This window comes from Phytophthora parasitica (assembly GCF_000247585.1).
Source record: "Phytophthora parasitica INRA-310 unplaced genomic scaffold supercont2.1, whole genome shotgun sequence".
Lineage (NCBI taxonomy): Eukaryota > Oomycota > Peronosporomycetes > Peronosporales > Peronosporaceae > Phytophthora > Phytophthora nicotianae.
The window spans coordinates 4,405,497-4,429,893 of record NW_008634126.1 but is presented as its reverse complement, the minus strand read 5'-3'; the positions used below and the strand labels follow the sequence as shown (position 1 = coordinate 4,429,893).

Here is a 24,397-nt window from a genome sequence, read left to right as displayed (position 1 = left end):
ATGAGCACGGACACATTTGGTCCAGACCTCCGACGCCGTCGTCTGTGCATTCTTTTTGAGCTTCGTCCATGGCGATGACACTCGCAGCAGTGCCAAGTAGCATGTACTGCCGATAACTCTGGAAACAGCAGCCAAGCTCCGACACGATGTCGTCGCAGAGGGAGAAGGTCGTTCCGGCTTCTTTTACCAACTCACCAAGCATCGGAACTGGAGAAAATCAAAAGTGTTAAATTGCGTGGCAAAGAACAAGTTGCCTTGCTGACGTACTGCAGTATTTGCCATCGACATTAGTCTGGCAGGCGATTTGGTACGCGGCAGCTTGGAGTTTCCCACTGGCCTCTTCGTCGGCGTCATCACTTGCGTAGCAGTCGTTGTCCAGCATGATCTTGTACTTGGCGTTGAGCGTGTCGTAGCATGAATTGCCACATAGAGACTTCTGCTCTTCATCGCTTCGAGCATCCATCACGTCGGCTTCAACCAGTTCCTTGCAGTCATTCGGTACAAGAGTGTTGCCTGTCACGCCGTTGGTGTCCTGATCTTGGTTGATCAGCAATTTCTGAATCTCTTCTAGTGTCCGAGCACATATTTCCGAGGGCTGTACTGACATTAAAGGCATCCGCAACACCAGCCCGGGGTATTAGCGCCTACAATGATAATTATTTCTCATGGTTCTTTCCGTACCGTGGTTGTGTCAAGGCCTCCCGCCGCACACACTACATGGATCCACCATGTTCCACTAAGCAGCATCGCGCTAAGAGCTCGCATTGTGTATAAGTGACAGTGATATTCGACTTTCGTGCAGAGTCGTCAAAGTTTGCTATTTATACGGACTTTTAACTTCTCGAAAGTCGAACTCAAGTTATTTTCAAAACGGGATTAAACTTCGTCATGGACACTGCACACGTCTACTATCCACCGTCTTCATGTGTACCAACCGCGCCGTCACGAATGGGACACAAGCAATCGGCTAGAACTCAAGCTCGCGCTCGAGCAAATCGACGTCATATTAGCTTGACGGCCATGCCACCTTCACCACGACGAACTGAGGAGCAGACGTGTCGTCAGACAGTAAATTCATCTGCGGAGATATTCCGATCGCCTCGTGTACTGGAAGAAGTTGTTCAAGTGGAAAAGAAACATCAAAGTGTCTTAAACCAGCAACAGAAATGTTCAATGACACCGGAAGAAGCAATCGGCAAACTTCGACAAGCAATTTCAGCTTTAACACATAGTGGAAAATGTGTAACTTTCGACACTTTGGGAGCTGAGGAAATGCTGGCAGGACTGAAAGCTGCTTGCTGGCAGTCTTTTGCATCAGAACCTGCAATTAAAGAGTGCAGTCAAGTGAATCAACAGCCAAAATTTCTCTACTCGCAAGTACTACGTGGCACTGAAAAAATGTTTCACGAAGAGGAAACTGTGTGTCAGGAGCTACGTATTCAAATTCGACAAGTGGAAGAGCGCAGCAATGAGCTTCCGAAGATGATTCAAGAGTGTCAAGCTGCTGTAACACGTGCGATGAAATCGGCAGTAGACGGCAACGTGCCATTAGAGCGGAAACTGAGTTGTGCCAGTATTGTCGACGGAGCTGATGTAAGTGCAACAACTGCCACAATTCGTGAAGAGATAGCTGAGACCCGACGCCGCAAAAGCTTACGCACGTGGGCGTGCAACGATCTTCGCGCTGGCTTAAACGACCTCACCACACGCCACAGCGAACTAAAGCGGCAGGTGTACGTTGCCACTTCCGAAGTGAAAAGGGAAGAGCAAGCCAACAAACTGCGAGTTAAGCGACTGGAAGACTTGCGCACGTTATCAACTGCCTCATCGCTGCTGCCAACGGGTCGAGTCGGCTCCAAGACATCCACGCAACAGCAACTTGCACGACTCGCTCTAGCGCTAGCAAAGCATCAAGTACTTCAAGAAACGCATAAAGATCGGAAGGCCTCGTTGCGAGCTCGTACCGAAGCCATCTTCGACGTGCGGAACCAGTTGCGGGAGCTGAATGATCAACGTGTCACGGTTGAGAAAAAAATGAAGGATCTTGAAGACGAAGCTGCGCATATGAAGCGAGCCTTCACTCCTCGTCCAGACTGGAGTGAGTTGCACGACGCCACAGTTGTAACCACTGCGGTGGATCGGGTGGATCCATCGGCACGAATACGCATGGGAGCGACTCGTAACAAATTATCAGGCGCTAAAGGGGCCGATGTCGATGAAGATCGCGCAAGTGAACAACGGATAATGCAAATTTTGTCGAGTAACTGGAGTACAGTGGAGAAAGTTGGCGCCATGGCAACAGAACTGGCAACAATCCGAGCACGTGATCACGCAGGAGACACAATCTTGGCAGAGCAGAAGAAACTCAAACACCTGCATAAAGAAATTGCATGTTTGATGCAACAACTGGAAGTGATAAAAGCGCAATCTGCAACGTAGAAAAAAACTGCATTTTCACTGGTTAAAGTACCAAGAAATTACGCTCAGAAGTGGAAAACTCATAAGTAACATGGTCGTACCTGGAATAATGAAGCTACGGACCATGAGCAGCCTTCACAGAAAATTCAACGTTGGGCTGTACGTCAAGTAAGGGAGCGAGGACGAGTCGTCCCAGCTGAAGGTGCTGGAGTCCGTTGCCATTGCTAGTTCCTCCGTCAGGTCATTCTCTGTCCACTGAGAATAGTCAAAGAACGGCTCGTGTTTGGACTCTTCGTCTGTGTGCCAGCAGCTAGGCGCTCCGAAGTCAATAATCAGCTTCGAAGACCGACGTGTCATGGATAATTCAGCCAGCGATGGCTGCTGGTCGTTCAGGTGCAAAGAGACCTGCACTGCGTCCTCACATAAAGTGTATCGCGATTCTCCGCCATGATTGAGACTCTGGAAGTCGGTCCAATGAGCTACAGCACGACCACGGTCTGATGTGGCCAACCAATCACCCACGCTCACGTTCTCACTGCAGTACGAGGTCGGTAGAGCCATCACCGCGGTATTATCAGGTATTAAAGCTGGTTCCAACGGTAGGATCTCCACGGACTCCAGCATTTCCACTCGAGGAGTATCCTGTGGATTCTCGCGCTCCGGCTGCACGGCAACTACCTGTACCGGTCGGATATTGCTGGCAATTGCCTGTACCGGTCGGATGTTGGTCAATTTCTCGACTTTCTGTCTCTTGGAGTCCTGCACCTGCGTGTTGAGCTCATCCAGTGACTCAATGGGTCGTTTCTTCTTGCATTCTTTGAGATTCGACCTCTTTGCCAGTTTGGGAGTGGGTACGAGACTCACCACTTTGTCATACCAGTCCTGGAAGCTCATTTCGTCCTGGTTGACTCTGGAGTTACGTCTGGCGTACTCGTCCTTGGCCCAAGCCATAAGGAACTCGTCTCGGAGTCTCCAGACCTCGTGACAGAGCTTGTCGTACTCCTGTTGCGTCATTTTGTTGCTGTGACGAACATACTTGGTCTTCCCCACGAAGCTGTGGCCATTCATCTGCTTCTTGGAGATGCGCATGGGGCAGCAGTTGAGCATAAGCGCCAGGAACGAACGCAGCGACCTCTTGGGCTCCATATCGGCCAGCAATCCGTGCTCGAAGAGCCAAATGAGCTTGCTCAGGTACGCATCTTCCTCGACGCTCCATTTGCCGAAGCGAACGGGCACGTTGCGGTCTCGTGCGCTCTGCAGGAAGGTCAAGACACGGTCAGTTCCAGGCTCGTCGTGGGTCGGTGAGAGGCGGGGAGGGCTCACAGCGCTGGAGGTCGAGGGAGTGCTAAAGCCCAGCGAGCGCTTGGTGGGCGGCGTGCTGGAGCTCCGCGTGCGGCATCGGCTGTTGCCGTTGCGTGAAGACTGGCGACGCTCGGCCATTTGCACTACGCAAATTGAAAAGTGACGGACGAGGGGCGGACTGAGAGGACGGACCTGTCGCTTAAGTGCATGGCGAGCCCAGATAGACGGTTTGGAGGCTGCGGGTTTTGTGGCTAAGTCGACGGAGACTGAGGCTGGCGCCGGCGTAGGGCGGCAGAGAATGCGGCTGAGAGAGGGGAATCAGTGTCGTATGAAGGCGCATGAAGACGGAGGCGAAGCTTTGGATGGAGACACTGGGCTGTGATACTGCTGGTTGAATGGTGCTGGGGTGTCGAGTGGATATGCCCACAGGTTACGACCACTTCAACGTCAAAGATACGCTTGACGACCAATAAAAAAAAAGAAGTATTACTAAAAAAACGTTTAATTGAAACCTGCGTCTTTGTATTGTTGTGTTTCCAGCATTGCACTCAAAGTGAACCCCCTTAACGTTTTAATTTTCTGTGTTGACCAGTCTTGTGTATCTAAGCGAGCGAGATCCAGTGAAATGTGTGGGTCAGTCGCTGTTGTGGTATTAGTTTTGTTGGTGTTGCCAGCTTACTGGTAATGCAGCGTCATTCTCGACTCGAAATGACCAGGTCGAAGACGCCACAGGTGGTCGACGAGGCCAGCGCAACTTCGTCCTCTATCTGCAGCGTTGACTGCGTCGTCTTGGCGTGCTGAACAGCGTGGCGCGAAGTAACGTGCGACACGTTTCCCTTTATTATTATTATTATTAACTTTATTATTATTATTATTAATATATCACTAAAAACCGCCCTGACGTAGAGCCGGAATGCAAGTTGAAGTGCATTTGAACTTTTCGTACCTAGTGATGCGAAGCACGGTATCCTCTTCACGTCCGCTTTTTTTACCTTGAGCGGACATGATGCGACGTAAGGAGACCAAGGTCTTGTTGACGCTCGAAGAAGTGCGCGAGGCCTTCGAGCAGCAGACGCCACTGGCAGTGAAGGACGCACTGGGCGTCATCCATGAGGCGCAGTTTCTCATGAACCTGGAGCAGAACGTTGTGGACGTGCCGCTACGAACTTCAACTTATGGTAATTGAGAGAAGTTGCCTTTATGGCAATGGATACATTGGCGACTGAAAATATGGTCGATTACGTGTTCATATGCTTAGTATTTGGAGATATCCACGGCCAGTTCTACGACCTAATGCAGTTGATGGACGCCGTTGGCATTGCCGACTTGGCAGAGCGTGATGTCCAGCTAGTGTTTATGGGCGACTACGTGGACCGAGGGGCCTTCTCGTGCGAAGTCATGCTGTATCTACTACTGCTCAAGATTCGGGTAAGGCAACTTTAGGATTAATCGCAGTGAAATTTTGATTGTAACGTTTTTTTTTTTTAAAGTTTTCTGACAAAGTGGTGTTGCTTCGTGGCAATCACGAGTGTGAATCGATCTCATCCTTCTACGGATTTCGCAATGAATGTACGTGCAATTGATCATGCAACTATAGCATCCGTAAAAATTAATTTTGGTTTTTGTTTTAGGTCGAGTGAAATACGGCATCTCGGCGTACTACCACTTTTTGTCCTGTTTCCAGTCGATGCCAGTGGCTGCCACGCTGTCCACGTCACGTGGAAAAGTTTTTTGTGTGCACGGTGGATTGTCACCTGAGTTGAAAACGATCGAGGACATTCAAATGATGGATCGACGTCGAGAAATTCCTACCACTGGACTGTTGTGCGATCTCCTATGGTCGGACCCAAAGACTCCACATAGTCGCGAAATGGCCACAGAAGTGGACACTCAACCAGTATGGGAATCCAATCAGGTACGTCGATTATAATTATTTGTACAGCAAAGGTAATATTCTGACTTTCTTTTGACGAACAGGCCCGTGGATGTTCGTACTACTTCAATGCTGCGGCAGTATTCGAGTTTTTGACCAACAACAAGCTGCTGTCGATGCTTCGCGCACATGAATATGAGGATGAAGGTTTCACTTTCCACTTCAACTCGGAGGAATACCAAAAGTTGGATACGCGAGAGGACAAGTCCATGCCTCCACTCCTCACCGTCTTTTCGGCGCCAAACTACTGCGATAGCTATGGAAATACGGTACGCTTCTTTTATTTATTTATTGTTTCAAATTTTGATTCAGATATGAGTGAGTTTATATTTTTTGTACTAGGCCGCGTATTTGCTCTTCCGAAATGAACCTTTTTCGTGGGAAATCCAGCAGATTAAGTCGGCGGGGCATCCAGCTCCACCGATTGCGAGTGCAGAGCGAGGATCCGACATGTGGCGATTATTCAACCAAACTTTGCCATTCCTTCCAGCAAGCAAGGAGTTTTTCGAAGAAGTTTTGTGGCTAGCAGAAGGGCATAGAGCTCAAATGCGAGTTGCCTGTGAGCTGAATTCTATTGATCACAACGAGGTTGACGCTAGCGCTACAGTAGTCGAAGAGGAGCACGAGGATCCAGCAGGTAAGTCACATATTGTATAATTTCTTGAGTATATAGACTAACACGCTGAATTTACTTTTGAACAGAACGACGACGACGTCTGACAAGTGAAATGCACCCACAAGCTATCCGAAAGGTATTAGATGATGAAGTGAACAAGTGGGAACTGGTAGAAGAAGCGTCAGCCCACAGTTCAGGCCAAGCATCTCCTCGAATCCACCGCAGACCATCCTTAGGTAACATGGATGAACACCAAATTGATGAGCGTCCGAATGTAAGTTATTTATCATGAGACGGCTTTTTATTTGGTGGATACGTATACTAATCTCTTTGATACAATTATTGTAGTTGCTTACTCCACAAGAACTGGACACGATCAAGCTCATGTTCTCGTTGATGGACACGGATGGCAGCTTGGAGTTGAGCTCGACTAAGGTGTCAAAGTTCATTCTCAATATTCTGGGTACGCGTCTGATATAACGAAATATTCGGGTTTGATTAGATAATTTGACGAGATTTATTTTCCAGGTGAAAAAATTAGCTCTGCAGACGCTGACGCCTATTTGGATGCTTTGGATTATGACCGCAATGGTGTGGTGGATTTTGCCGATATTCTCTCGTGGGTTGCAGTGATGAAGGCGAATCACAACAAACACGAATCCAGCAGTATTCTGAGTTGGTCGACAGTGCAAAGCGGTGTTCGCACATTGACTCGTCAAGTCATTTCCGGCAAGCTCCTGTTATGGCTCGCATTTGCCTGCTTACTACGGGATATTATCGTCCCGAAGCAGCGAAAAGTGATCAAGTCGTCGTCTATCCGAGTGCTCGGCTCAGCTTCTCTAGTGTTGTACATGATGGGCCTCTTATCCGGGCGAGAGCGTGAGTGGCTGCGGCTTTCACCTCTGCAACGTGCACTTGGAGCTATGATGCAACGATTCGTATCCAAGTAATCAGAGATCGAAAAAAATAATAATAACGAGAATAAAAACTAGCTAAATTTCTATTTTATTCATCCTCTTCCAGCTCAAATTCGAGTTCTTCCTCCAGTTCAATGTCTGGGATATCGCTGAAATCGACTGTGATTCCCAGTTTCTCCACGGCTTGCGTGAGGTAGGTCAGCGTGATCTTCTTGTCGTGGATTTTATATTGATCCTGATGCTTCCGGTTGTCGTGCATGCAGTGTTTGCACAGCGTCGGATTTTCACTGTTTGGCTGGAATCCAGGGCAAACAAGCCCCACAGCGCAGATTGTACACTTTGGGTATTTCGCATTCAAGAGCGCCATGATGGTCGCGTGCTTGTGCTTCCGAATCATCTGAAGTTTGTCACGTTTTTCGTCTTTAACCACACCTGATTGGCGGTCGATACTCTCAGCTTGTTGCATCTGCTCTTGTTTCCGTCGCTCCAGTTCTTCTCGGCTTGGACCGATGTATGGCTTCGTGGCTATCAAGGTAAACTCGCGACCAGCAGCAACTATAGAGAGTAACAATACTTTTCTTAGAATTTACATCACAAAGATGGCAATTGATAGTTAGCACAAACTGGAGCAAGGACGGCCGACAAAGTCTTCCATGCCTTCTACGCGACCAGGAACGGCACAAAAATTCTCCTCTAAATCGCCCAATTCTTCTGGTCTCCCTAGACAGCCATTCATGTTGCTACCCCATGTGAAGACCTGAACGAGATAAAGTTTAGAAGGAATAGTAGTGTTAATCTGAAGCGAATTGAATTCACATACCTCATCATCGACGGATAATGCGACGTTGTGGTACATGCCTGCACACACTTTCTTGATGAGTGCGTGGGTAGTGAGGAAATCGGTGACTAGACCTGGTAACGTCGAAATTTGCTTTCCTCCTTGGGCAAGCTTCGATAAAACGATGTTATGAAGATGTAGCGTACACTGAGGATATGTAGAAATGGAATACCTGTCCAAGACGACCGCTTCCCCATGTGTATACCTTTGAAATAGTGAATTAGCTCGTGGATTTTGATAAATAAATGATATCTACGCACCACTCCGCCTTTCAACAGTGGCGGAATTAACACGACTGCCACCGTGTGCCAACACGCACATGCAAGTTCCACGATGATATCGGTCTTGAGCGCTTCGACGAGCTTCGGATTCACGTAAGACGTATTGTCTCCGTGTCCTAGACGGCTGCATTGCACACCACGTTAGACGCATGCCAATGTCTCATTACAGAATATAAGTCTTACCCACCGTCACCGCTTCCCCATGTATAGGCCTGTCCATCGGAAGTTACCAATCCAGCGTGCATGGCGCCACAAGTGATCTAGAGAGAGACAAATTAGTACCAATGCTTTAAATTACATGACCAATTTGTAAAATACCTGAGTGACGCGAAGTTTTGCAATATTGCGAGCTAGACTGGAGTGGTCGTTCGTGTTGTATGTGGCTCCGAACGCCACCATTTCGCCTTTGTCTGTGACTGCAAACGTGTGATTCGTACCAACGTCAACCGCGGTAATCACACAAGTCTCCGACACTGTTCTCTCCCATAGGCGTGGTTCAGCACAGTCAACTCCGTAGCGTACTCGAGCTTTCTTGGACAGAGCCTCTGATAAATTATGGACTGGTTCAGTGCCAAGTTGACAGTGATCGTTCTGCCCCCACGTATACACATCTCCGTCTTTGGTTGTTGCACAGCAATGTACTCGACCCACAGCGATATGACTGATACCTTCGCCACAAAGGGCCAGCAGTTTAACAGGGTGAACAAAATCCTCCTCTCCTCCCTCTTCCTGTTCTTCTTCGTCGCTCTCATTCGGTTCATCTGCATCATCTCGCTCCTCTTCAATCCTCTCTGAAAGTTCGGGTTTCGTGATATTTTCTCCATTTTGATCGTCTTCAGATTCTAAACCGCTATCTTGACCGTACGTATTCCTTGTAAGTGCAGCTAAGGATAATCCTGGTGGGAGACCAGTAGGGCCCGTACGCTTACCCCAAACATAAACGTCTCCCGATCGACTCACAGCGAAGGCGACGTCCGAGTCAAAGCCCTGTACAAAACAAATTCTCACTAACTTTCCTATTAAAATATTTCATTAATTCATAATTTCTTACCGCGTATACGTGTGCTATGCTGCGTCCTCGAAGCTTCTTAATAATCCGTGGAGTTGCGGACGATTCGAGGTCTCCGTGGCCAAGTTGTCCAGCAAATCCTGACCCAAACGACCATACTCCTCCAAGCATATCCAGTTGACGTTGATATTCATCTTCCTCCTCTTGTCGGCGTCGAATTTCTGTCATTACAGAACTGTATCAACACGATATCTCTCTTCATTAAGACACAGTATCATTTCTTACCTGCTGCGCGCTGCTCACTCAACGAAGCTGTGAGACGTTGCACCAAAGTGCGTTTACCTCCTTTCCTCGGTAACCCTCGAGCAATACAGGACGCTCGCAGCATTTTGGCCTTCATTAGTGTTAGACATCGTAAGTCTAGCTGCAATAATACAGAAGAAGGGGTTAAGTAAGCTTGGTTTAGGAAAATATTGACAAACGTACCCGCTCCCATGCTTGGTTGGTGAGGAGATCTTCCGTGTCTTTTATCGGCAGGAACAAAAGCTTGCGGAAGTTGACGGCATCTTTACCGGTAGGTACTCGGACGTTAGGCTTCTTGCGTCGAAGGAACGCCATGTTTTTGGGAACGTCGTTAAAAGAATCTGCCCACGAAGAGACATACCCGAAAAAGATAAGCAGGGCATCCAAAAATTACAACGAAAAATGTTGATATTCATTTGTTCTGAATCTGTCTAGTTAGGGTCTTTTATTGCTAGTGGCTTGTGGACTTGGTACGACAGAGGTGGTGAGATCAGTGGACCCCAACGTGTCTACTCCTGACGAATCCAACACCTTATTGTGCAGCCGTGTACGTCGTAGAATGTGGACGGGATTGGACGTCTCGAAGTTTTCTTCATAGCTGCAGATACCAAGCACAGCAACGTTAGATTAAGTTATATATTTACAGCGACGAGAACTATCATGGCGTACCATTTGTAGGCTACAACGGGTAGAATGCAGGCGACCGAAGCCAGAGCGAAGCCAAGCCAGAAGCCTTTTCTAGCAATCACCGTCCTCCAAACACCTTCGACGTCACCAACAAAGTGATCGTAGACGGCAATGCACATGAAAAACGCGCCCAATGATAATGCGTACGTGAGGCAAATCAACCACGTCCAATTCCACGTTTCGAAGAAAATCTGAAAGTGAACGATCGGGACGATATAGAAGAACGACGCCACGCTTGCAGCCCAGAACGAGTCTCCTTCGCCAAGGTTACTGTGTTGAGCCAGTAGCAAAGGCACAGCAGTGGTGATCAGAGCGTGACAAACTGCTAGTGATGAGGATTTTGCCATTGTACGGTGCGAGAAAAACATGTTGGTAGCTCCAAAGCGGTAAAGTTCGGGAAATTTGGCCGCGATAGCCTCCAAAAGATCTGTCTCCATGACCGCCCGAATTGTGACCGGAAGTGCCGTGAAGACGACGTTGTAGGCTGTGATGTATAAGTCACAGAAGAAAGTCTACATAATTGCTAGTAAGCATCTAACTTCACTAAAAAAAATGTTAATCATAGACGTACCTGAGCCGAAAAAGCTGATGCGATTCCATAGAAAAAATGTGGCACTGTGAAAACGATGTTCTTGTACAAAAAATAGTCGATACATTGAGTCGTTCGGAGATACGACAGTCGACCTGTTCATTGGTAACATTATAGTTAGTACCATATCGAGAGCACTACAGATTCTGCACAATACCACCATATACCGTGATAAAGAAGTAGTCGTCCTAAATGACTGAACTGCTGCACGGCATAGTCAGCACTTCGAACGGCTTGCATCCCCTCTTGACCCATAACCCCGACGCCAACATGAGCCGCTCGGATCATACTAACATCATTTGCTCCGTCACCACTAGAACAACCATCAGTTAAGCAATCATCATGAACAATTTTGCAACTAACTAGAAAGACTTACACTGCAAGAGTAACGTCTGGTACGCCTGCTTTGACGAGCTCCACTACTAATGCCTTTTGAATAGGTGATGCGCGGCAAACAATAACGGTTGCAGACTGTAGTGCCAATTTAAGGAAGTTGTTGCGGTTTGCTGGGAGTAGTGCTAATGTCAAAGCACTCCCATCAATAAGCACCGCTTGGCTTTCCTACATAGCCAAAAATGTCAGTGTCATGGAAACAGCTCACGTGAAGAGAAAAAGTGTCAACCTTCGAGTTCTGGAGAGCCTTTTCTAGCTGCTGAGTCATTTCATATCGAGTGGTGCCTTGAATAATCACCTCTTGCATTTTAGGGGTAACAACTCGACAAAGCTTGCCCATTTCAAGTGAGGTTTCCAGCTTGTCACCCGTCAACACCCAAATCTAGGAACGATCTCGACGGTGAGTTTTATACATTATTCATCCACTTCAGCCAGAGCAAAATTACCTTAATTCCAGCCTTCTGAAACAGAGAAATAGTCTCTGGTACACCCACTTGTAGCTTATCTTCCACAGCTGTAACAATAATTACATGAGCACGCTAACAAAACAAAAGTAGATAATTTTCATCAACGTACCGCTCGCTCCGATCAGAGTGAAATGCCGTTCAATTTCGTCCACCAAAGCTTCTGTCTTTGCTTCCTTGGAATGAATATCAAGTTCGGCTTCATCGTATCGATCCTCCCACGAGCTGTAATAATTCTCGTCCTGAATCATAAAAAAAATTCCAAATCAATTATTAGATAGAATCCAAGCGTAGTGGCCCTCGTCGTTCCATACGCACCAGATCACGTTCAGCAAACAGTAAAATCCGATATCCTTCCTCGGCAAATTGTGTGGCATGAGCCATGGTCTCCTCCTTACTGGACAAATAGTGATCACAACGCTCTAAAATGACACTATCGGCGCCCTTACAGATGACTTTAATCCCTCCATTTTCATCCCGAACAATGATCGTCATCCGCTTCCTGTCGCTTGAGAAGTGAATCACGCGTAAAATCTGAAACGTCAGAGTATACGTGACTGTTTTCACGTGTGATCCATGTCGATCTTCTTCCGTAATTGCCACGTAAAGTTTATGCCCACAACGCTCGAATAATCTGACACCCATAGCTTCTGCGCCTCGGACCAACGCGCACTCATCGGGAGAATCCGAATTGTACGACAAAGCTCCAGTCGTTCGGTCATATTCACACACCACAGTGTGGCACAGCGACATTGCCAATGCAAAGTGACTTTCTCGACTCTCGAGATTTCTCAAAAGGCGACGAAAATACGAAATCGGCGGCAACTCGCTCGGTTGGGAGTCATCGCTGTGATAAGTGCTTGTCCCCGTTGTTCCAGCGTTTAAAGCATCCAGTGAAGAGATAGAAACCCCACTAAGAAGCGAACGTTTCTGCTTGGCAACGTAGACGCCCCCACCAACGCTACATTTGCGAAAAACCATTTGGTTCTGAGTCAACGTCCCTGTTTTGTCGGTGAAAATGTACTTGACCTGACCAAGTTCATCCGTAAGAGACGAAGTGTTCGCCATCGCTCCTTCTCCGTTACTATCGCGCATTTTGTTATCCCACGTGATGAATTTGGCGTGCACCGTTTTGATGATTTCGACCGTCACCACTAGTGAGATTGGGATCAGTGTGTTCATTAACACGATGAACGAAAGGAAGAGCAGAACGGATTCCTGTGACTTGGAATGTTCGTCGCCCACGTGAATTAATACGCTCGAATCGAAGTGGAAGTGGTGGACGCACGCAGCGATCGCACATAGAAGAACTTGGATGAAGAAGACGAAGACCACAGTACGACTCATTTGTAAGTCCAAATGACTGAGCTTGTGATGCGCAGCTCGAGCATTTTTCATCACTTTGGTGTCGTGACCTACAAAAGATAAAACAAATTAGCGAATAATCCTAATAAATGAGCGAAAAATATTTACCTGTATACACTACGAGCATCATGACCCACTTGGTGTTCATAAGTGTTGAGCCTCGTGGGAGGAATTGTTTCTCGCTGAGACTGTACATTTTTGAATCAACCGAAAGATTTCCTGCGAACCGATACAGATCCTGGTCTGGTTGCTCGCATTTGATGAAGAATTTCTCTTTGTCACGCGAGGTTCTGTCAAATACGAGTTTGGACGTGACGCGTAGCGATGACCGTGATTTTAGGTTCGCTTCCCCATCCAAGTTACTGGTATCGATAAAGCATGAACCTGCATTGACGTTGTTGTCAGCATTTTTCCCTCGTAACTTTACATGTGAATATCGTACCGTTCTCTTCACTACTAGCGAGAATAATTCCATCCGCTGGGAACGCTTCTCGCTCATGTATTCGAACGAGATCACCAACCTAAACACACAAGCAGAAAGTCAGGCTAAGGTATCCAACCAGTTCACTGTTGCTTCGTTTACCTGAATTGATTCCCACACGATCTGCTGCTCCTCAAAATTCCGCAAGACAAGCACCGGTTTGGCATTGATAAAACCATCGGACAAGCGCTTTTTCTACAAGTATCATCGTGCGTCAGTACACGAAAAAAACAATTAAAGCCTTACACAAACAAATCGCCCAAAACCCACCCTATCTTCAATCGCTTCCCGTAGCAAACTAACACTAACCACCATCACCAGTGGCGCGATTGCTGTTACTGGAGTTAGAGGCGAAATCTGCTTAATCGATTGCAATATAGCGATCACTAGGAAGTACAGATTTGCTGACTATACACAGCCGGTGATTAGCAACATACAATATCCTCAAATTGACGATAAACGCGTACCCGTCGAAATTCTTGGAGTAGACAAATCGGCAGGAAATTGAGGAAGGTGTATTTTGATGTATGAATCGCGTTCGAGATGTATGTTGGTTTTTGGTGTGTGCGTTCATCGCGTTCGATCTGGAAAGGGTCCACTAAACGGTACGGTTGGCCAAGAGAGCTGCCATGCCGCTCCATTTCTCGAAAGGAGCGTTGGTTCGATCCCCAGGACTGTGGTTTGACTGCAATGGTCAATTTTCTCGGGCCGTGAGCCCCGGGGTTGCAACCCTCGTCGGGACACGTAGCTGCCACTTCTCCACCTCCTCCAATGGGCTCGCCCTCTCGAGAGACTGAATCCACCCTCAGTGTGCTTGGAATGTCCGGATGCTGTGAGTGTCAAGCGTTCTTACGATGGAGCCGAGCCCAGAGTCATGCAGAGAGAAAGAGGCACTCTCGTCTTGGTTATTGTAAGGGGTTTCAGGCTCCAGGAATTGACGAGAGAATCAAGTGGGGAGCCACGCAAAGACTTAAAATATATACTCGACGCTGCCGTTACTACTGCGATCTCTTCGCCGCCCACACCATTGGAAAACAAGTATTTATACGCGGTATCGCGACACATTTGGACATTTGGAATTCTCCAGCTATCGGCAACAATTATACCAGCGTGGTGACCATGTTGAAACCGTTCCATGTTGGAATTGCCAATCTGTTCACTTGACTATTGATCGAGTGGCATTCCCAGCTAACCACGGAGCCATCGGACGTGGTACTAATGCAAACTACTAGTCGTGCATTGACAGTAGAAATAGTCGTCGACTGCAGAAGCTAACCGCAAAATCATGGCACTTCAACTTCATGTTGACTACACCAAATACCTGCTATCGGTAATACTCTTTTATTGTAATTTTTTGAGATAAAAATGCTTTTTTATTAAAAAAAAAAGCAGTTTAGAAAATAACTTTTCTACTAAAGCACTGTTAAAATGGTACGGCATCGGTCAAAGTGTCCACCAGCATCTCTGCTCATGCGCTAACGATCCTCCTCTCCTCCCAGGCCAACCAGGCAGCCAAGAAGGCGCAGCGCGCCAGCGCGTCACTCAGCTCGCGGCTGCAGCAGTGGATCGTGCCCATCAATGTGCTTTACTTCCTGTACTGCATCGTGTGGCACTACAGCTCGGTGACCACGTGGACGCTCGTGGGTTACGCCTTCCTGTCATTGTCCACCTACCTCAGTTACTCATGGGTCGTCGGTGCAGCTGAAGAAGGAGGCAGTAGCGAGTACGTACTCTGGAACCTCTGGTAGTTGATACACGAGTTACTTACCTTCTGCCACGTCCTCTGACGTCCACGTTAGATACGCGATGGACGTTCTGATCATCACGCTCTTCGTGCAAGCCGGACTCCTGATCTCCAGCTACTTCTGGCTTCTGTACCTCGTCATTCCCGGCTACTTGCTGTACCATGGCGGTCGCATGTTGCTTAACTACGTCTTCACACCAGACCCGACGGACGAGGACGACCCTGCTGCCTTGAAGAAGAAAGAGAAGGCCGAACGCAAAGCTGCACGCCCCAAATTCCGACACGGCCGTCGATAGATGGACAAGTCGTCCCTAGAGCCGATGGAAGGAAACTTGGCAAATTTGTGATTCAATTTTACAATTGCGAGATACTTCATTTAACCAATACAAAAAAAAACTCTCACAATATTTCAAATTTTCCAAGGCGGACGAGCACGTCCTGATCCTGTGGAAGAGGATGAACAGGAAGTTTGACGAGGTGTGCCGGGCTTCGCTACTGGTTTATCTTTCGCCGTTTGCCCTCGTGACGATGAACGTGGAGTACGAACAGGGCTAGTTTGTTGCTCTTGTTGTTTCCGGACCTGAGTCGCAATGGCTGAAATTGTCTTTGGGTGGAATGGCAGACTCGTTGGTGCGTCTGGATTCTCAAATGGATGGCGAGCGATCTCGTACAACAGATCCTCCGGTAGGCGGTGAAGCAACTGCAAAGCAACTGAAATAAGCAGATCCGATTGCAAAGGCGGCGCACATCGAAGACTAAGGACTTTCATCAAGTCCATGTCCCTGAGTACAAAGCAACAACGTTAGAGCATGGGAACTTCATGTAATGTGCTAGGTGTACGTACATCTTTAACAATTGTTCGCGAAGTAGCACCGTATGCGCTACAGCTAGCACTACGACAAAATGAACGCCCACTGCAAACAGCTATTCAAAGAGGAACAACAATGTGTAAGTTTAAATATTTGTCAATAAACAGGATAAATGAGTAAAGCTTACCACATCCCAGACTCGAAGAAGTTCATGGAGTGGCGGGACGCAAGCGAACAAACTCAAGATGAGTGGAAGAGCGTATATTCTCGCCGTGATGCCACGTGAAGACAAATGTTGATATAAATCTGGATCCAGCTACTCAAAATGAACCACAACGAAAAGTCAGTATTGGGTTGCCATAGATACACAGCACAACACAGTTTCCTACCGTTTGAAGACATTTATCCACCAATGCGCAACCTTTCTCGACGCCTTTCAGCTGTGGAGCCATGTAATGAGGACAATGTCGCACTATCAATTGACAAAAAGTGTGGTAGGCATCCGGCTCCGGCAACACATACAACAGCGGCGCACACAGCACATTCATTCCTTGCACATATCTACTCCGTCCAACTTTGTTAAAAAAAAAAAAAACATTATTCTGCCAAAAAGCAAATGCCACCCACCTGATCGACGGCAAGTTGCCATTTCGAGCATTGTCACCGTCTTCCTGTTTCTCCTCCCCAGGACTCGACCCCAATTCATTGATAAAAACGTTCAACAGTCGCACCAGTTTCTCTTCTGGCACACGCTGGGCAAATTCCAAATCTCCTCGAAAAGTGCGAAAAGTGTCATTGCGGATGTCGCCGTCGTAATGCGACGCTCCTCTGCCCACAAGCGCCGCATACTTCGTCATATCCACGTCGTTTTCCACCCCTAAGAAGGCCTTCCACACTCGTCCTCGCAAAGAGCACAGACTAGCATTGGAGCCTTCGATGTCGGTAGCGAATCCCTCGTCCCGTGGCAAGCCGTGCACAATCACGAGCCGCTTGAGCTCACGCCAGCGCTCATAGTCGGCGGTGATGGGGTCGCCAGCCAAGAGCGCGTCGTACTGCTGGCGTAGCTGCTCGTCCAACGGGGCACCAGACTGTGCGTCCATCGGTTGACGTTCGTGTCAGTGACTGTGTCGTTTGGCACTACGTTTTGTGTAAAAGACTAAAATTTAGGTAATTCTTACTACACTGATATGTGGGTTCGTTTACGCGAAAATACTGTCACAGCTAATAGGCACGCGCTTTGGGGGATATATGTGCGTGGCAGGCAGAGGTTGCTTGGAGTTCTAAGCGTCTTGCTGAGTGTTTGTCTCCTGTTGTGTTGCAGCTAGTTGCCGATGGAAGGGGAAAACGCGGATTTTAGCGTGCAAGTGGGTGCGCGCGTGTTGGTGCGCGGCAAGTATGCAGGGGTGAGTGGCTGACTACCCTTCCTTCTCTTCACTTACCTTACTTACTTATCTCGTTCAGACAATTCGCTACGTGCCTGAGCGCCGCACTGCCCTCGTTGGAGTCGAGCTCACTCGTGCACGTGGAGACAGCGATGGAACTACAGAAGACGGCAAGCGCTTTTTTGAGTGCAAACCTCTACACGGAGCTTTCGTTCGCGAAGAGCAGCTCAGCGTACGTTGAAAGTTTACGTGAGCTCGTTTGCAACAGCCAAGTGAGACTTTTTCATACGTGTTGGATAGGCTTTTTCGGAGGAAGATGGTGCAGCTTGTGTGTTGCAAAGTGCCTGGCGGCGGTACAGCGCGTCGCAAAAGTTCCGACATCTCGTGTATTCACACGCCTGGAACCTACTGGATAATACGCAGGAACAACTTAACCTCAAGCGCTCCGAACAGTTCAAGTCGGCGGAACACACACTCGCACAACTGACCAAGAAACAGGTTTGCCACAATGTTTTTTTTTTATTATTTTTATTCCATTTTTTATTATTCATTTAACTTGTTTTTCAGTCTTTGAACCGAACAGTGTCCGAAGTTGCCGTGTCGGAGATCAAAATTGATCCGGAATACGCCGGACCTCACCTGGTGTGGCCACTGGAGCTGTCAAACGTGTTGGAAATCCTGGACTCGTTCAAGACGACGCAAATTCTGCACTACAAATATGTGCTGGAGATTCTCAAAGAAGGCGTGAAATCTCTGGCTCCGTTGCCAACGCTGCAGGAAATCACTCTCGTAGAAGGTGAAAAGATCACAGTAGTGGGCGATCTGCACGGCCAATTGCAAGATCTCTTCTCCATCTTCTCCATCAACGGCCTCCCCACTCGCACCAACAAATATCTCTTCAACGGTGACTTCGTGGACCGCGGAATGTATGGCGTTGAAGTTGTGATGACCATTCTTCTCTTCCGACTGCTGTACCCGACCAGCGTCTTCCTCAACCGTGGCAACCACGAGTCCCGTAACCAAAACTCGTGGATGGGCTTTGAGGACGAAGTGTGGGCCAAGTATTCAGGCGCTGACGAGGACGATTTAGAGCGTCCCGCGCGAGTTTTCGAGTGTTTCCAGACCTTATTCGAGTCCACTCCACTCTGCGCTGTGCTCCAGCAGAAGATTTTCGTCGTTCACGGCGGTCTTTTCTCTCGTGACAATGTCACGTTGGCACATTTGCGTGGAATTTCACGAAAGCGCGAACCTCCTCTGCACCAAGTGAACTTTGAGGATAAAATCTTCGAAGACATGTTGTGGAGTGACCCGCGTCCTATTCAGTCTCGTCAGCCCTCGGAACGTGGCGCTGGCGTGGAGTTTGGCGTGAGTGTCACTAACAATTTCTGTCTGGTGAACAAGATCGCGTTGATTATCCGGTCACACGAGTGCGTACTCGAAGGCTTCGAGATCCTCCACGGTGGTCGCTTGATTACTCTGTTCTCGGCCTCGAGATACTGCGGCACTCAGATGAATAAAGGCGCGTTTTTGACACTGGGGCCGGATCTTCAGCCGGAGATCCAGCAGTTTTACGCGCACTCCATCAACGAGAGCACGTTCAAGGCTCCTGAACAAGCCCAGATGCAGGGAGTATTGGAAGAAGATACGCTGCGGATGATTGCGGAGCGTATTTGCGACCACAAGGCGTCCTTGTACTGGTATTTCACACAGCACGACGAAGAGCACAACGGTACTGTGCCTCGCTTGATCTGGGCCGAAGCTCTGCGGTCTGTACTGCAACTGGATCTGCCCTTCTTGACGTACCAACCGAAACTCGCGGACGTAGTGGACGAAACATCGACGCGCATCAATTACTCGCAGTTTCTCGCTCGCTATCGCATTGAGAACGACGCGATGGACAACAGTGGATGGCAAGAGAGCATTATTGCTCTAATCTGCAAGAAATTGTATCGCGCTATGGGCGCTGGCGATATGCAACAAGCCTTCAAGGTGTTTGACGCTGACTCGAATGGCTTCATCGAGTACGAGGAGTTCCTCAGTACACTCAAACAAATGGATACCGGACTGTCGGACCAGCAAGTGTTTGCGCTAATGCGTACAGCCGACACGAACGATGACGGACGAATCGATTTTAACGAGTTTGCGCAGCGGTTTGAAGTGATTTTCACGGACCAGGGCAAGAGCGAATCCTCTCAGAATTTATCGTCCATGTTGCCACCTCCGGCTCCGATGGAGTTGGATACGGGAACTTCTGAGGAGACGAAACCCGAGACTCCCATATTTACTCGTCGTGTGTCTTCGGGAGATGATCAATCGACGTTCACGCCGCAGCCAGCAAGTAATCTGGACGTGGAGACTATGCAGGCTCTGTTGCAGATTGGCAAGGCGCTGTTTGCGCGTCCTGGCTCGCTGCAGTATCACTTTTACCACTTTGACAAGAACCAGGACGGTGTGCTGTCGCGTAGTGAGTTTGAGAACGCTCTGGAGCAACTAGGCTTCAACTTTGAGTCGAATCTGATGGACCGCGTCATGGCGGCCGTGGACAGCGACGGAGGCCACTCGATCGATTACAAGGAGTTTGTCACGGCGTTCAGTGTGCAAGATCTGAAGGAGCAGGAAGTGCTGGAGTCTGGGGACCTCACGTGGCAAAATTCGGTGTTGCAACAGGTTTCCAACGTGTTTTACCAGCACCGCATCCACATCCGGAACGCCTTCCGCATGTTTGACGCAACGAATAGTGGCGCCATCAGTCGCGACAATTTCCGCACGGGAATCCAAACTTTCAACGTTGTGCTCAACTCGCCACTTTCGGATGATCAGATCGAGGAGTTGCTGAGTTATCTCGACAGCAACAAGGACGGCGTGATTAGCTACAAGGAGTTCTTCGACGGCTTCAGAGTCGTGGATGTACGCGTTGACGAGGACAAGTCCTCGGAGGGGTCAAAAGACTAAAAGCTCGAAGCTTTTTTTTTTTTTTTGGCTCCTTGACGCAAATGATCGCAAATACATAGTGGAAGTTGGTTTTCCCATGTTACATTTGCACTTAGGTTGATAATTCTAGGGCGTTTTGGATATATTTTGCTGTTGCCACGACTGCGTTGCGTCCATCGTTTGTGCCACAAAGGCGCAGCTTCCTGTGCGTGTTGCCATACTCCAGTTCGATCGAAGTTGCGTCTTGCTCGCTATTGTACACGCACGACGTGATAGTGTGCGAAAAGGTGGCGCGTTTGCCTTCCTTGTTGACGCTGAAGCAGCTCACATTGGCTCCTGAGAACACGAAATACCGTCGTATCCGCTTTCGCAATAGTTGCCGCCACCACGGGGCTTGGATGTAGAGCCAAACTGTGTGTGTTCGTTCCGGATCGTTTTCATCCACGGCGATTGGTGGCAATTCTCGTCCTTGCGGTCTGTCAGAAGCAGTTGAATTCAATGGACTGTTCAACTCTGGCATAGTCAGCGCTCGCAGTCGTTCCTCTGCTGCTCGGTGGTTCCTTCCTACTCTCGCTGTTGGTGTGAATGCCGTAGTTCGACGAGTTGCCGACGAGTTGTGGGTCTTTGCGACCTGTGTAGCCTTAATAATTGCCGCAAAAGTCCCGTACCAATGCTCAAAGTCCGCACCAATACACGTATGCAACAGCACCGTGCGATCCTCATAGTCCGTGAACGCGAACGTCTTGTTATGCGTATGCACCCGTCGGACAGAGATAATGACATGGCGTCCAACAGGTTGAGCCCTTTGCTCCGCATCTTCGGAGGATACGTAAAACTTGCAGACAAGCTCCTCGAGTCTGCAAAACCGCTTGGCAAACGCCACTTTACCAGGCCCAGAAGTCGAAACGTGCACCCAACCAGAGTAAATTCCCGTCTTGGGGTTCAAAGTCAACACCCCGTCCGCTGCTAATGCCTCCAAGTCGAGCTCGTCCAGGTCGGTACAGCGGTCTGTATCGGCCGATGAGGCCGTGGAGCCAAGCGACAGCGCCTTCTTCCATCGAGGACGCGTCATGGACACGTCCATTGCTCGGCTGTCGGTCGAGCTCGCGACTGTGGACGAAGAGGCTTCGATGCACTCCATCGCAGTCGTGGTTATTTCGGTTTTGACACGCCGTTACGCAGTGGATTCAGCGCAGATTTTCGCACTGTGTGGGAGGGACACTGGGGTTATCTGCAGTCCTTAGACACACCCATGACGTCCTAGCGGTGCTTGACAAGCAGTATGAGGCGGAGACCATGGCGCCCACACGCTGTAGTTCCTGTTTGCCAGCCGGCACGGTTCATTCGGTGCAGTCGTGTCATTGGGTGTGGTGCGAAGCACGCTGATTGGTGAAGACTGGACCGAATTTCATCTGACTTGATGGCTGCTGCCACACAACTGCAACTTCTGACAACGAGATCTTGAACACCTTCGTGGCGATCCTTTCGTCGTGTTGCAAGCAGCGCGGGCTACGGCAGTGATGAGGCAAGGATTCGCGAAATAACCGAACTGCGTAAAGCTGTCAAGCTGGTCGCTGGTTGTGTTCAAGCAATGTCCACTGATGCATGTCCAGTCCAAATCCACTGATGCCCATTCTCAGTCTGTTGTAGAAGTTCTGCTTGGAGAAGATCGTAGTGACGAATTTAACTGCCACGAATGATCTCATTCACCTCGTGGACTATAAGACCCTACCAGTCGTTTATTTGTATATTACGAAACGTAAACTGCCTGTCACTAATGTAACTTGTCAATCAAAGCCGCAGTCTTCGTCGTCTTGCACGCCTTGCATTGACGAACCTATGTCGGACTAAAATTACAATACTTTCGTAATTTACATTGTAATTTACCACCGTAATAAACACTTAACTGATACAATAACAACACCTAACAACATGCTCATTTTCAAATTCTTGACAAATAAAATGCGCGAAGCTTTGGAGGCCTGCGGCGAGTTCTTGAGCCGCATCGGCGCGCTGGAAGGCGCTAATGGTACTTACTCTGCTCTACATCATCTTCTCCACTCTTTTGTGCCTCTATTTATTGCCTTCTCACTGTGGATCACCCTCTCCTTCCTCAGCCATCGCCGAGATCCTGCACAAAATGGGTGAAGAGCTGTCCGAGTCGAGTCCGTTCCGCTGGCGAGCGCTGTTCGCCGCCATCCGCCAGGAACTGGAGGCCGACCCCATGGACGTCGTATTCCTGTTCGAACGGCTGCTTCAACTGAACGCTACGATGCCCTCTGGTCCCAGCCAAGCGCTATTCAACTCGCCGCTCTTTTTCCACGCAAGACGCTTTTTTTTTTAATGCATCGATAAGATGGAGAGAGCTGATAGTTTTCTGTGATCCCACAGTTATTGGTTGAAAGATTCGCAGTTGCTTTTGAAGGCCTGGACGCAGAGTTATTCAAGTTGGAGAGTGACGAGCTGTGCCATGCCGAGGGCATCTACGAGACGTGTGTGCTGATCCAAGACAAGATCGAAGAGTAAGAGAACCGGACTGGTGAGTAGGGATTGATTGTACTGACGGTGTATGGTACAGGAGTGATACGGAGTCGGGGCTGAAGAAATTCCTGGCGACGTTTAAGAGGATCTTTGAGCAGGATGAACCAAAGGTTCGTGATTCGAAACGATGAGTTTTGTTTTATTACGTTATCTAACTGATTTTTTTTATTGTAGGATTGCTGGGAGGCTTTTCGTGAGCTGTACCACTTGAACGACGCTTCTTTCCGACGTGATATGACGCGTGCATTGTGCATGATTGAGTCCGTCACGCTGGGCCCCACGAAGCTCGAGCTCGCCTTCCCAACCAAGGCGCCGGAGGGCCCAAAGTAAGTGGTTGTAGAAAGTGTTTGCTGTGTGATATGCATTTGCTAACATGGGTTACTTGTACAGAATAATCGTGCCACGTGCGCTGCTGGAGAAGCGATTCGGAGGAACTCGACGGGAATGGCGAGATCTCTCGCAGTTTAACTCCCTCCCGGGAGCAGACATCGGCCAGATAGCAAACAATGAGTCTCAGCAACAGCAGCAGGGCCATGAACAAACCCAGGAGCAAGAACAAGAGCAACACATTCCAGACCCCAGTAACTCTGGTAATGATGCCGCCGCAGCGCTACCTCTCCCTTCTGAAGCTCAGGACTGGGTTTGGTCAACGCGCGTTCCATTCTCTTGTAACTTTGCAATTGAGTTATCTAAGCTAAGCTCTCAGAAACTAACTTATTATTTCATTACTTGACCTAGTGAATGGAGAATCGACGGAGTCTGTGCACTCCGACATTTCAGAAGAAGAGCCCGAAGAGCGCCCAGCATCGTCAAGACCCCCTCGAACAGCAGAAGTTGCCAGAGCTGCTCGTCAAGAAGGTCGCCGCGCAGTTCCTCGTAGAAGGGTAACAACCTCGTTGCTGTGCTGTACCTGGACATGTTCACTTACATTTTCTTCCCTTGTAGATGACAAGAGAAGAAAGCATTGCCATCGTTAATCCTGTTCCAAATGAACGTCAAGGTGGCAGACGCAAAAGAGTGCGTTGGTCGGAAGAAGAGGAAGCAGCGCTCATCATGGGCTACCGACTGTACGAGTCGTACTCGAATGTGTGGGTTCTGATCAAGTCCAAGTTCCCTGAGGTGCTCCGGCATCGATCCAACGTTGACTTGAAGGACAAATACCGCAACTTGGTCAGATACGGCAAGATCCCGCAAGCCAACGACACTGGAGCTACAGACAACGACGCGACCGACGATAACGCTGGCCCTGAAGACCACAACTAACGTCTTGATGTTGAAATTTGAGTTTCATTTGTTTACAAACTAAAAACAATCAGACGGAGAAGTCTGAAAATCCAAACAAACGCACTCGACTTCGTTTCTCCGCTTCCACTCACCAATTTTACCCCATCGTT

The 24,397-nt window shown here is 48.6% G+C and overlaps 11 protein-coding genes across 26 annotated transcripts in view; 5 read left to right on the top strand and 6 right to left on the bottom strand.

The window, feature by feature from the left end:
• Positions 1-607, bottom strand: part of PPTG_20854 (hypothetical protein) — a gene marked incomplete at both ends in the record, with an annotated part of 967 nt that extends 360 nt beyond the window's left edge. The window contains 2 exons of the mRNA XM_008893054.1: positions 28-207; positions 268-607. Coding sequence (XP_008891302.1) covers positions 28-207; positions 268-607 — 520 coding nt within the window. The remainder of the gene's footprint in view (positions 1-27; positions 208-267) is intronic.
• A 281-nt stretch (positions 608-888) lies between these two features.
• Positions 889-2,671, top strand: PPTG_01137 (hypothetical protein; the record flags this gene model as incomplete). The annotated part of the gene is made up of 1 exon (XM_008892745.1): positions 889-2,671. One exon carries the CDS (start codon positions 889-891, stop codon positions 2,437-2,439), a length of 1,551 nt encoding a protein of 516 aa, XP_008890993.1. The 3' UTR covers positions 2,440-2,671.
• PPTG_01136 (hypothetical protein) lies at positions 2,440-3,984 on the bottom strand. Its single transcript, XM_008892744.1, has 3 exons — positions 3,742-3,984; positions 3,127-3,672; positions 2,440-3,096 (listed from the first exon to the last, which is right to left on the bottom strand). The coding sequence occupies exons 1-3, from the start codon at positions 3,856-3,858 to the stop codon at positions 2,554-2,556; spliced, it is 1,206 nt and encodes a 401-aa protein (XP_008890992.1). The 5' UTR covers positions 3,859-3,984; the 3' UTR covers positions 2,440-2,553.
• A 726-nt stretch (positions 3,985-4,710) lies between these two features.
• Positions 4,711-7,264, top strand: PPTG_01135. Of its 2 annotated transcripts, none has more exons than XM_008892743.1 (9): positions 4,711-4,898; positions 4,979-5,148; positions 5,211-5,289; positions 5,352-5,635; positions 5,698-5,922; positions 5,996-6,290; positions 6,356-6,543; positions 6,618-6,732; positions 6,811-7,264. In XM_008892743.1, exons 1-9 carry the CDS (start codon positions 4,724-4,726, stop codon positions 6,900-6,902), a joined length of 1,623 nt encoding a protein of 540 aa, XP_008890991.1. In that variant the 5' UTR covers positions 4,711-4,723; the 3' UTR covers positions 6,903-7,264. The 2 variants fall into 2 exon arrangements, with proteins under 2 accessions (XP_008890991.1, XP_008890990.1); XM_008892742.1 differs by having other exon boundaries at positions 6,798-7,264.
• Positions 7,265-7,274: 10 nt separating this feature from the next.
• PPTG_01134 (hypothetical protein) lies at positions 7,275-9,946 on the bottom strand (the record flags this gene model as incomplete). Of its 3 annotated transcripts, XM_008892739.1 has the most annotated exons (10): positions 9,801-9,946; positions 9,600-9,738; positions 9,357-9,535; positions 8,624-9,292; positions 8,489-8,565; positions 8,285-8,429; positions 8,197-8,229; positions 8,007-8,135; positions 7,811-7,943; positions 7,275-7,741 (listed from the first exon to the last, which is right to left on the bottom strand). In XM_008892739.1, exons 1-10 carry the CDS (start codon positions 9,930-9,932, stop codon positions 7,275-7,277), a joined length of 2,103 nt encoding a protein of 700 aa, XP_008890987.1. In that variant the 5' UTR covers positions 9,933-9,946. The 3 variants fall into 3 exon arrangements, with proteins under 3 accessions (XP_008890987.1, XP_008890989.1, XP_008890988.1); XM_008892741.1 differs by having other exon boundaries at positions 9,600-9,946; XM_008892740.1 differs by having other exon boundaries at positions 9,357-9,738.
• Positions 9,947-10,052: 106 nt separating this feature from the next.
• PPTG_01133 (hypothetical protein) lies at positions 10,053-14,237 on the bottom strand (the record flags this gene model as incomplete). The annotated part of the gene is made up of 14 exons (XM_008892738.1): positions 10,053-10,215; positions 10,287-10,816; positions 10,876-10,988; positions 11,061-11,206; positions 11,270-11,454; positions 11,516-11,668; positions 11,733-11,800; positions 11,863-11,992; positions 12,069-13,165; positions 13,224-13,499; positions 13,558-13,636; positions 13,699-13,791; positions 13,867-14,004; positions 14,064-14,237. 14 exons carry the CDS (start codon positions 14,235-14,237, stop codon positions 10,053-10,055), a joined length of 3,345 nt encoding a protein of 1,114 aa, XP_008890986.1.
• A 748-nt stretch (positions 14,238-14,985) lies between these two features.
• On the bottom strand, positions 14,986-17,285 carry PPTG_01131 (hypothetical protein). 4 transcript variants are annotated; one of them, XM_008892734.1, is made up of 6 exons: positions 16,777-17,285; positions 16,539-16,710; positions 16,337-16,465; positions 16,185-16,264; positions 15,328-16,122; positions 14,986-15,251 (listed from the first exon to the last, which is right to left on the bottom strand). In XM_008892734.1, exons 1-5 carry the CDS (start codon positions 17,247-17,249, stop codon positions 15,750-15,752), a joined length of 1,227 nt encoding a protein of 408 aa, XP_008890982.1. In that variant the 5' UTR covers positions 17,250-17,285; the 3' UTR covers positions 14,986-15,251; positions 15,328-15,749. The 4 variants fall into 4 exon arrangements, with proteins under 4 accessions (XP_008890982.1, XP_008890983.1, XP_008890984.1 ...); XM_008892735.1 differs by having other exon boundaries at positions 15,328-16,051; XM_008892736.1 differs by having other exon boundaries at positions 14,986-16,122.
• PPTG_01132 (hypothetical protein) lies at positions 14,988-15,837 on the top strand. The gene is made up of 3 exons (XM_008892737.1): positions 14,988-15,027; positions 15,096-15,319; positions 15,396-15,837. The coding sequence occupies exons 1-3, from the start codon at positions 15,025-15,027 to the stop codon at positions 15,634-15,636; spliced, it is 468 nt and encodes a 155-aa protein (XP_008890985.1). The 5' UTR covers positions 14,988-15,024; the 3' UTR covers positions 15,637-15,837.
• Positions 17,286-17,361: 76 nt separating the features above from the next.
• PPTG_01130 (hypothetical protein) lies at positions 17,362-20,688 on the top strand. 3 transcript variants are annotated; one of them, XM_008892731.1, is made up of 5 exons: positions 17,362-17,399; positions 17,475-17,552; positions 17,611-17,763; positions 17,832-18,029; positions 18,099-20,688. In XM_008892731.1, the coding sequence occupies exons 2-5, from the start codon at positions 17,481-17,483 to the stop codon at positions 20,481-20,483; spliced, it is 2,808 nt and encodes a 935-aa protein (XP_008890979.1). In that variant the 5' UTR covers positions 17,362-17,399; positions 17,475-17,480; the 3' UTR covers positions 20,484-20,688. The 3 variants fall into 3 exon arrangements, with proteins under 3 accessions (XP_008890979.1, XP_008890980.1, XP_008890978.1); XM_008892732.1 differs by having other exon boundaries at positions 17,471-17,552; XM_008892730.1 differs by lacking the exon at positions 17,362-17,399 and having other exon boundaries at positions 17,403-17,552.
• On the bottom strand, positions 20,536-21,662 carry PPTG_01129 (hypothetical protein). Its single transcript, XM_008892729.1, has one exon. It carries the CDS (start codon positions 21,601-21,603, stop codon positions 20,575-20,577), a length of 1,029 nt encoding a protein of 342 aa, XP_008890977.1. The 5' UTR covers positions 21,604-21,662; the 3' UTR covers positions 20,536-20,574.
• A 746-nt stretch (positions 21,663-22,408) lies between these two features.
• PPTG_01128 (hypothetical protein) lies at positions 22,409-24,396 on the top strand. Of its 8 annotated transcripts, none has more exons than XM_008892724.1 (8): positions 22,409-22,491; positions 22,580-22,785; positions 22,854-22,984; positions 23,041-23,113; positions 23,178-23,329; positions 23,394-23,593; positions 23,742-23,887; positions 23,949-24,396. In XM_008892724.1, the coding sequence occupies exons 1-8, from the start codon at positions 22,425-22,427 to the stop codon at positions 24,264-24,266; spliced, it is 1,293 nt and encodes a 430-aa protein (XP_008890972.1). In that variant the 5' UTR covers positions 22,409-22,424; the 3' UTR covers positions 24,267-24,396. The 8 variants fall into 8 exon arrangements, with proteins under 8 accessions (XP_008890972.1, XP_008890976.1, XP_008890974.1 ...); XM_008892728.1 differs by having other exon boundaries at positions 23,394-23,671; XM_008892726.1 differs by having other exon boundaries at positions 23,742-24,396.
• Position 24,397: the final 1 nt, after the last annotated feature.

Coding starts and splice junctions, on each gene's coding strand:
- PPTG_01128 (XM_008892721.1), top strand. CDS start 22,489: ATGGTACTTACTCTGCTCTACATCATCTTCTCCACTCTTTTGTGCCTC. Junction 22,786..22,853: donor ACTCGCCGCTCTTTTTCCAC/GCAAGACGCTTT, acceptor GTGATCCCACAG/TTATTGGTTGAAAGATTCGC. Junction 23,330..23,393: donor AAGGCGCCGGAGGGCCCAAA/GTAAGTGGTTGT, acceptor TTACTTGTACAG/AATAATCGTGCCACGTGCGC.
- PPTG_01135 (XM_008892742.1), top strand. CDS start 4,724: ATGATGCGACGTAAGGAGACCAAGGTCTTGTTGACGCTCGAAGAAGTG. Junction 5,636..5,697: donor CAGTATGGGAATCCAATCAG/GTACGTCGATTA, acceptor TTTGACGAACAG/GCCCGTGGATGTTCGTACTA. Junction 6,291..6,355: donor GGAGCACGAGGATCCAGCAG/GTAAGTCACATA, acceptor ACTTTTGAACAG/AACGACGACGACGTCTGACA.
- PPTG_01131 (XM_008892733.1), bottom strand. CDS start 17,249: ATGGACGCACAGTCTGGTGCCCCGTTGGACGAGCAGCTACGCCAGCAG. Junction 16,265..16,336: donor TTCTTCGAGTCTGGGATGTG/GTAAGCTTTACT, acceptor CTCTTTGAATAG/CTGTTTGCAGTGGGCGTTCA. Junction 16,123..16,184: donor CGCGAACAATTGTTAAAGAT/GTACGTACACCT, acceptor CTTTGTACTCAG/GGACATGGACTTGATGAAAG.
- PPTG_01136 (XM_008892744.1), bottom strand. CDS start 3,858: ATGGCCGAGCGTCGCCAGTCTTCACGCAACGGCAACAGCCGATGCCGC. Junction 3,673..3,741: donor CTCCCTCGACCTCCAGCGCT/GTGAGCCCTCCC, acceptor ACCTTCCTGCAG/AGCGCACGAGACCGCAACGT. Junction 3,097..3,126: donor CCAACATCCGACCGGTACAG/GCAATTGCCAGC, acceptor CGACCGGTACAG/GTAGTTGCCGTGCAGCCGGA.
- PPTG_01129 (XM_008892729.1), bottom strand. CDS start 21,603: ATGGAGTGCATCGAAGCCTCTTCGTCCACAGTCGCGAGCTCGACCGAC.
- PPTG_01130 (XM_008892731.1), top strand. CDS start 17,481: ATGGAAGGGGAAAACGCGGATTTTAGCGTGCAAGTGGGTGCGCGCGTG. Junction 17,553..17,610: donor TGCGCGGCAAGTATGCAGGG/GTGAGTGGCTGA, acceptor TATCTCGTTCAG/ACAATTCGCTACGTGCCTGA. Junction 17,764..17,831: donor TTCGCGAAGAGCAGCTCAGC/GTACGTTGAAAG, acceptor CGTGTTGGATAG/GCTTTTTCGGAGGAAGATGG.
- PPTG_01132 (XM_008892737.1), top strand. Junction 15,320..15,395: donor GAAGAAGGAGGCAGTAGCGA/GTACGTACTCTG, acceptor CGTCCACGTTAG/ATACGCGATGGACGTTCTGA.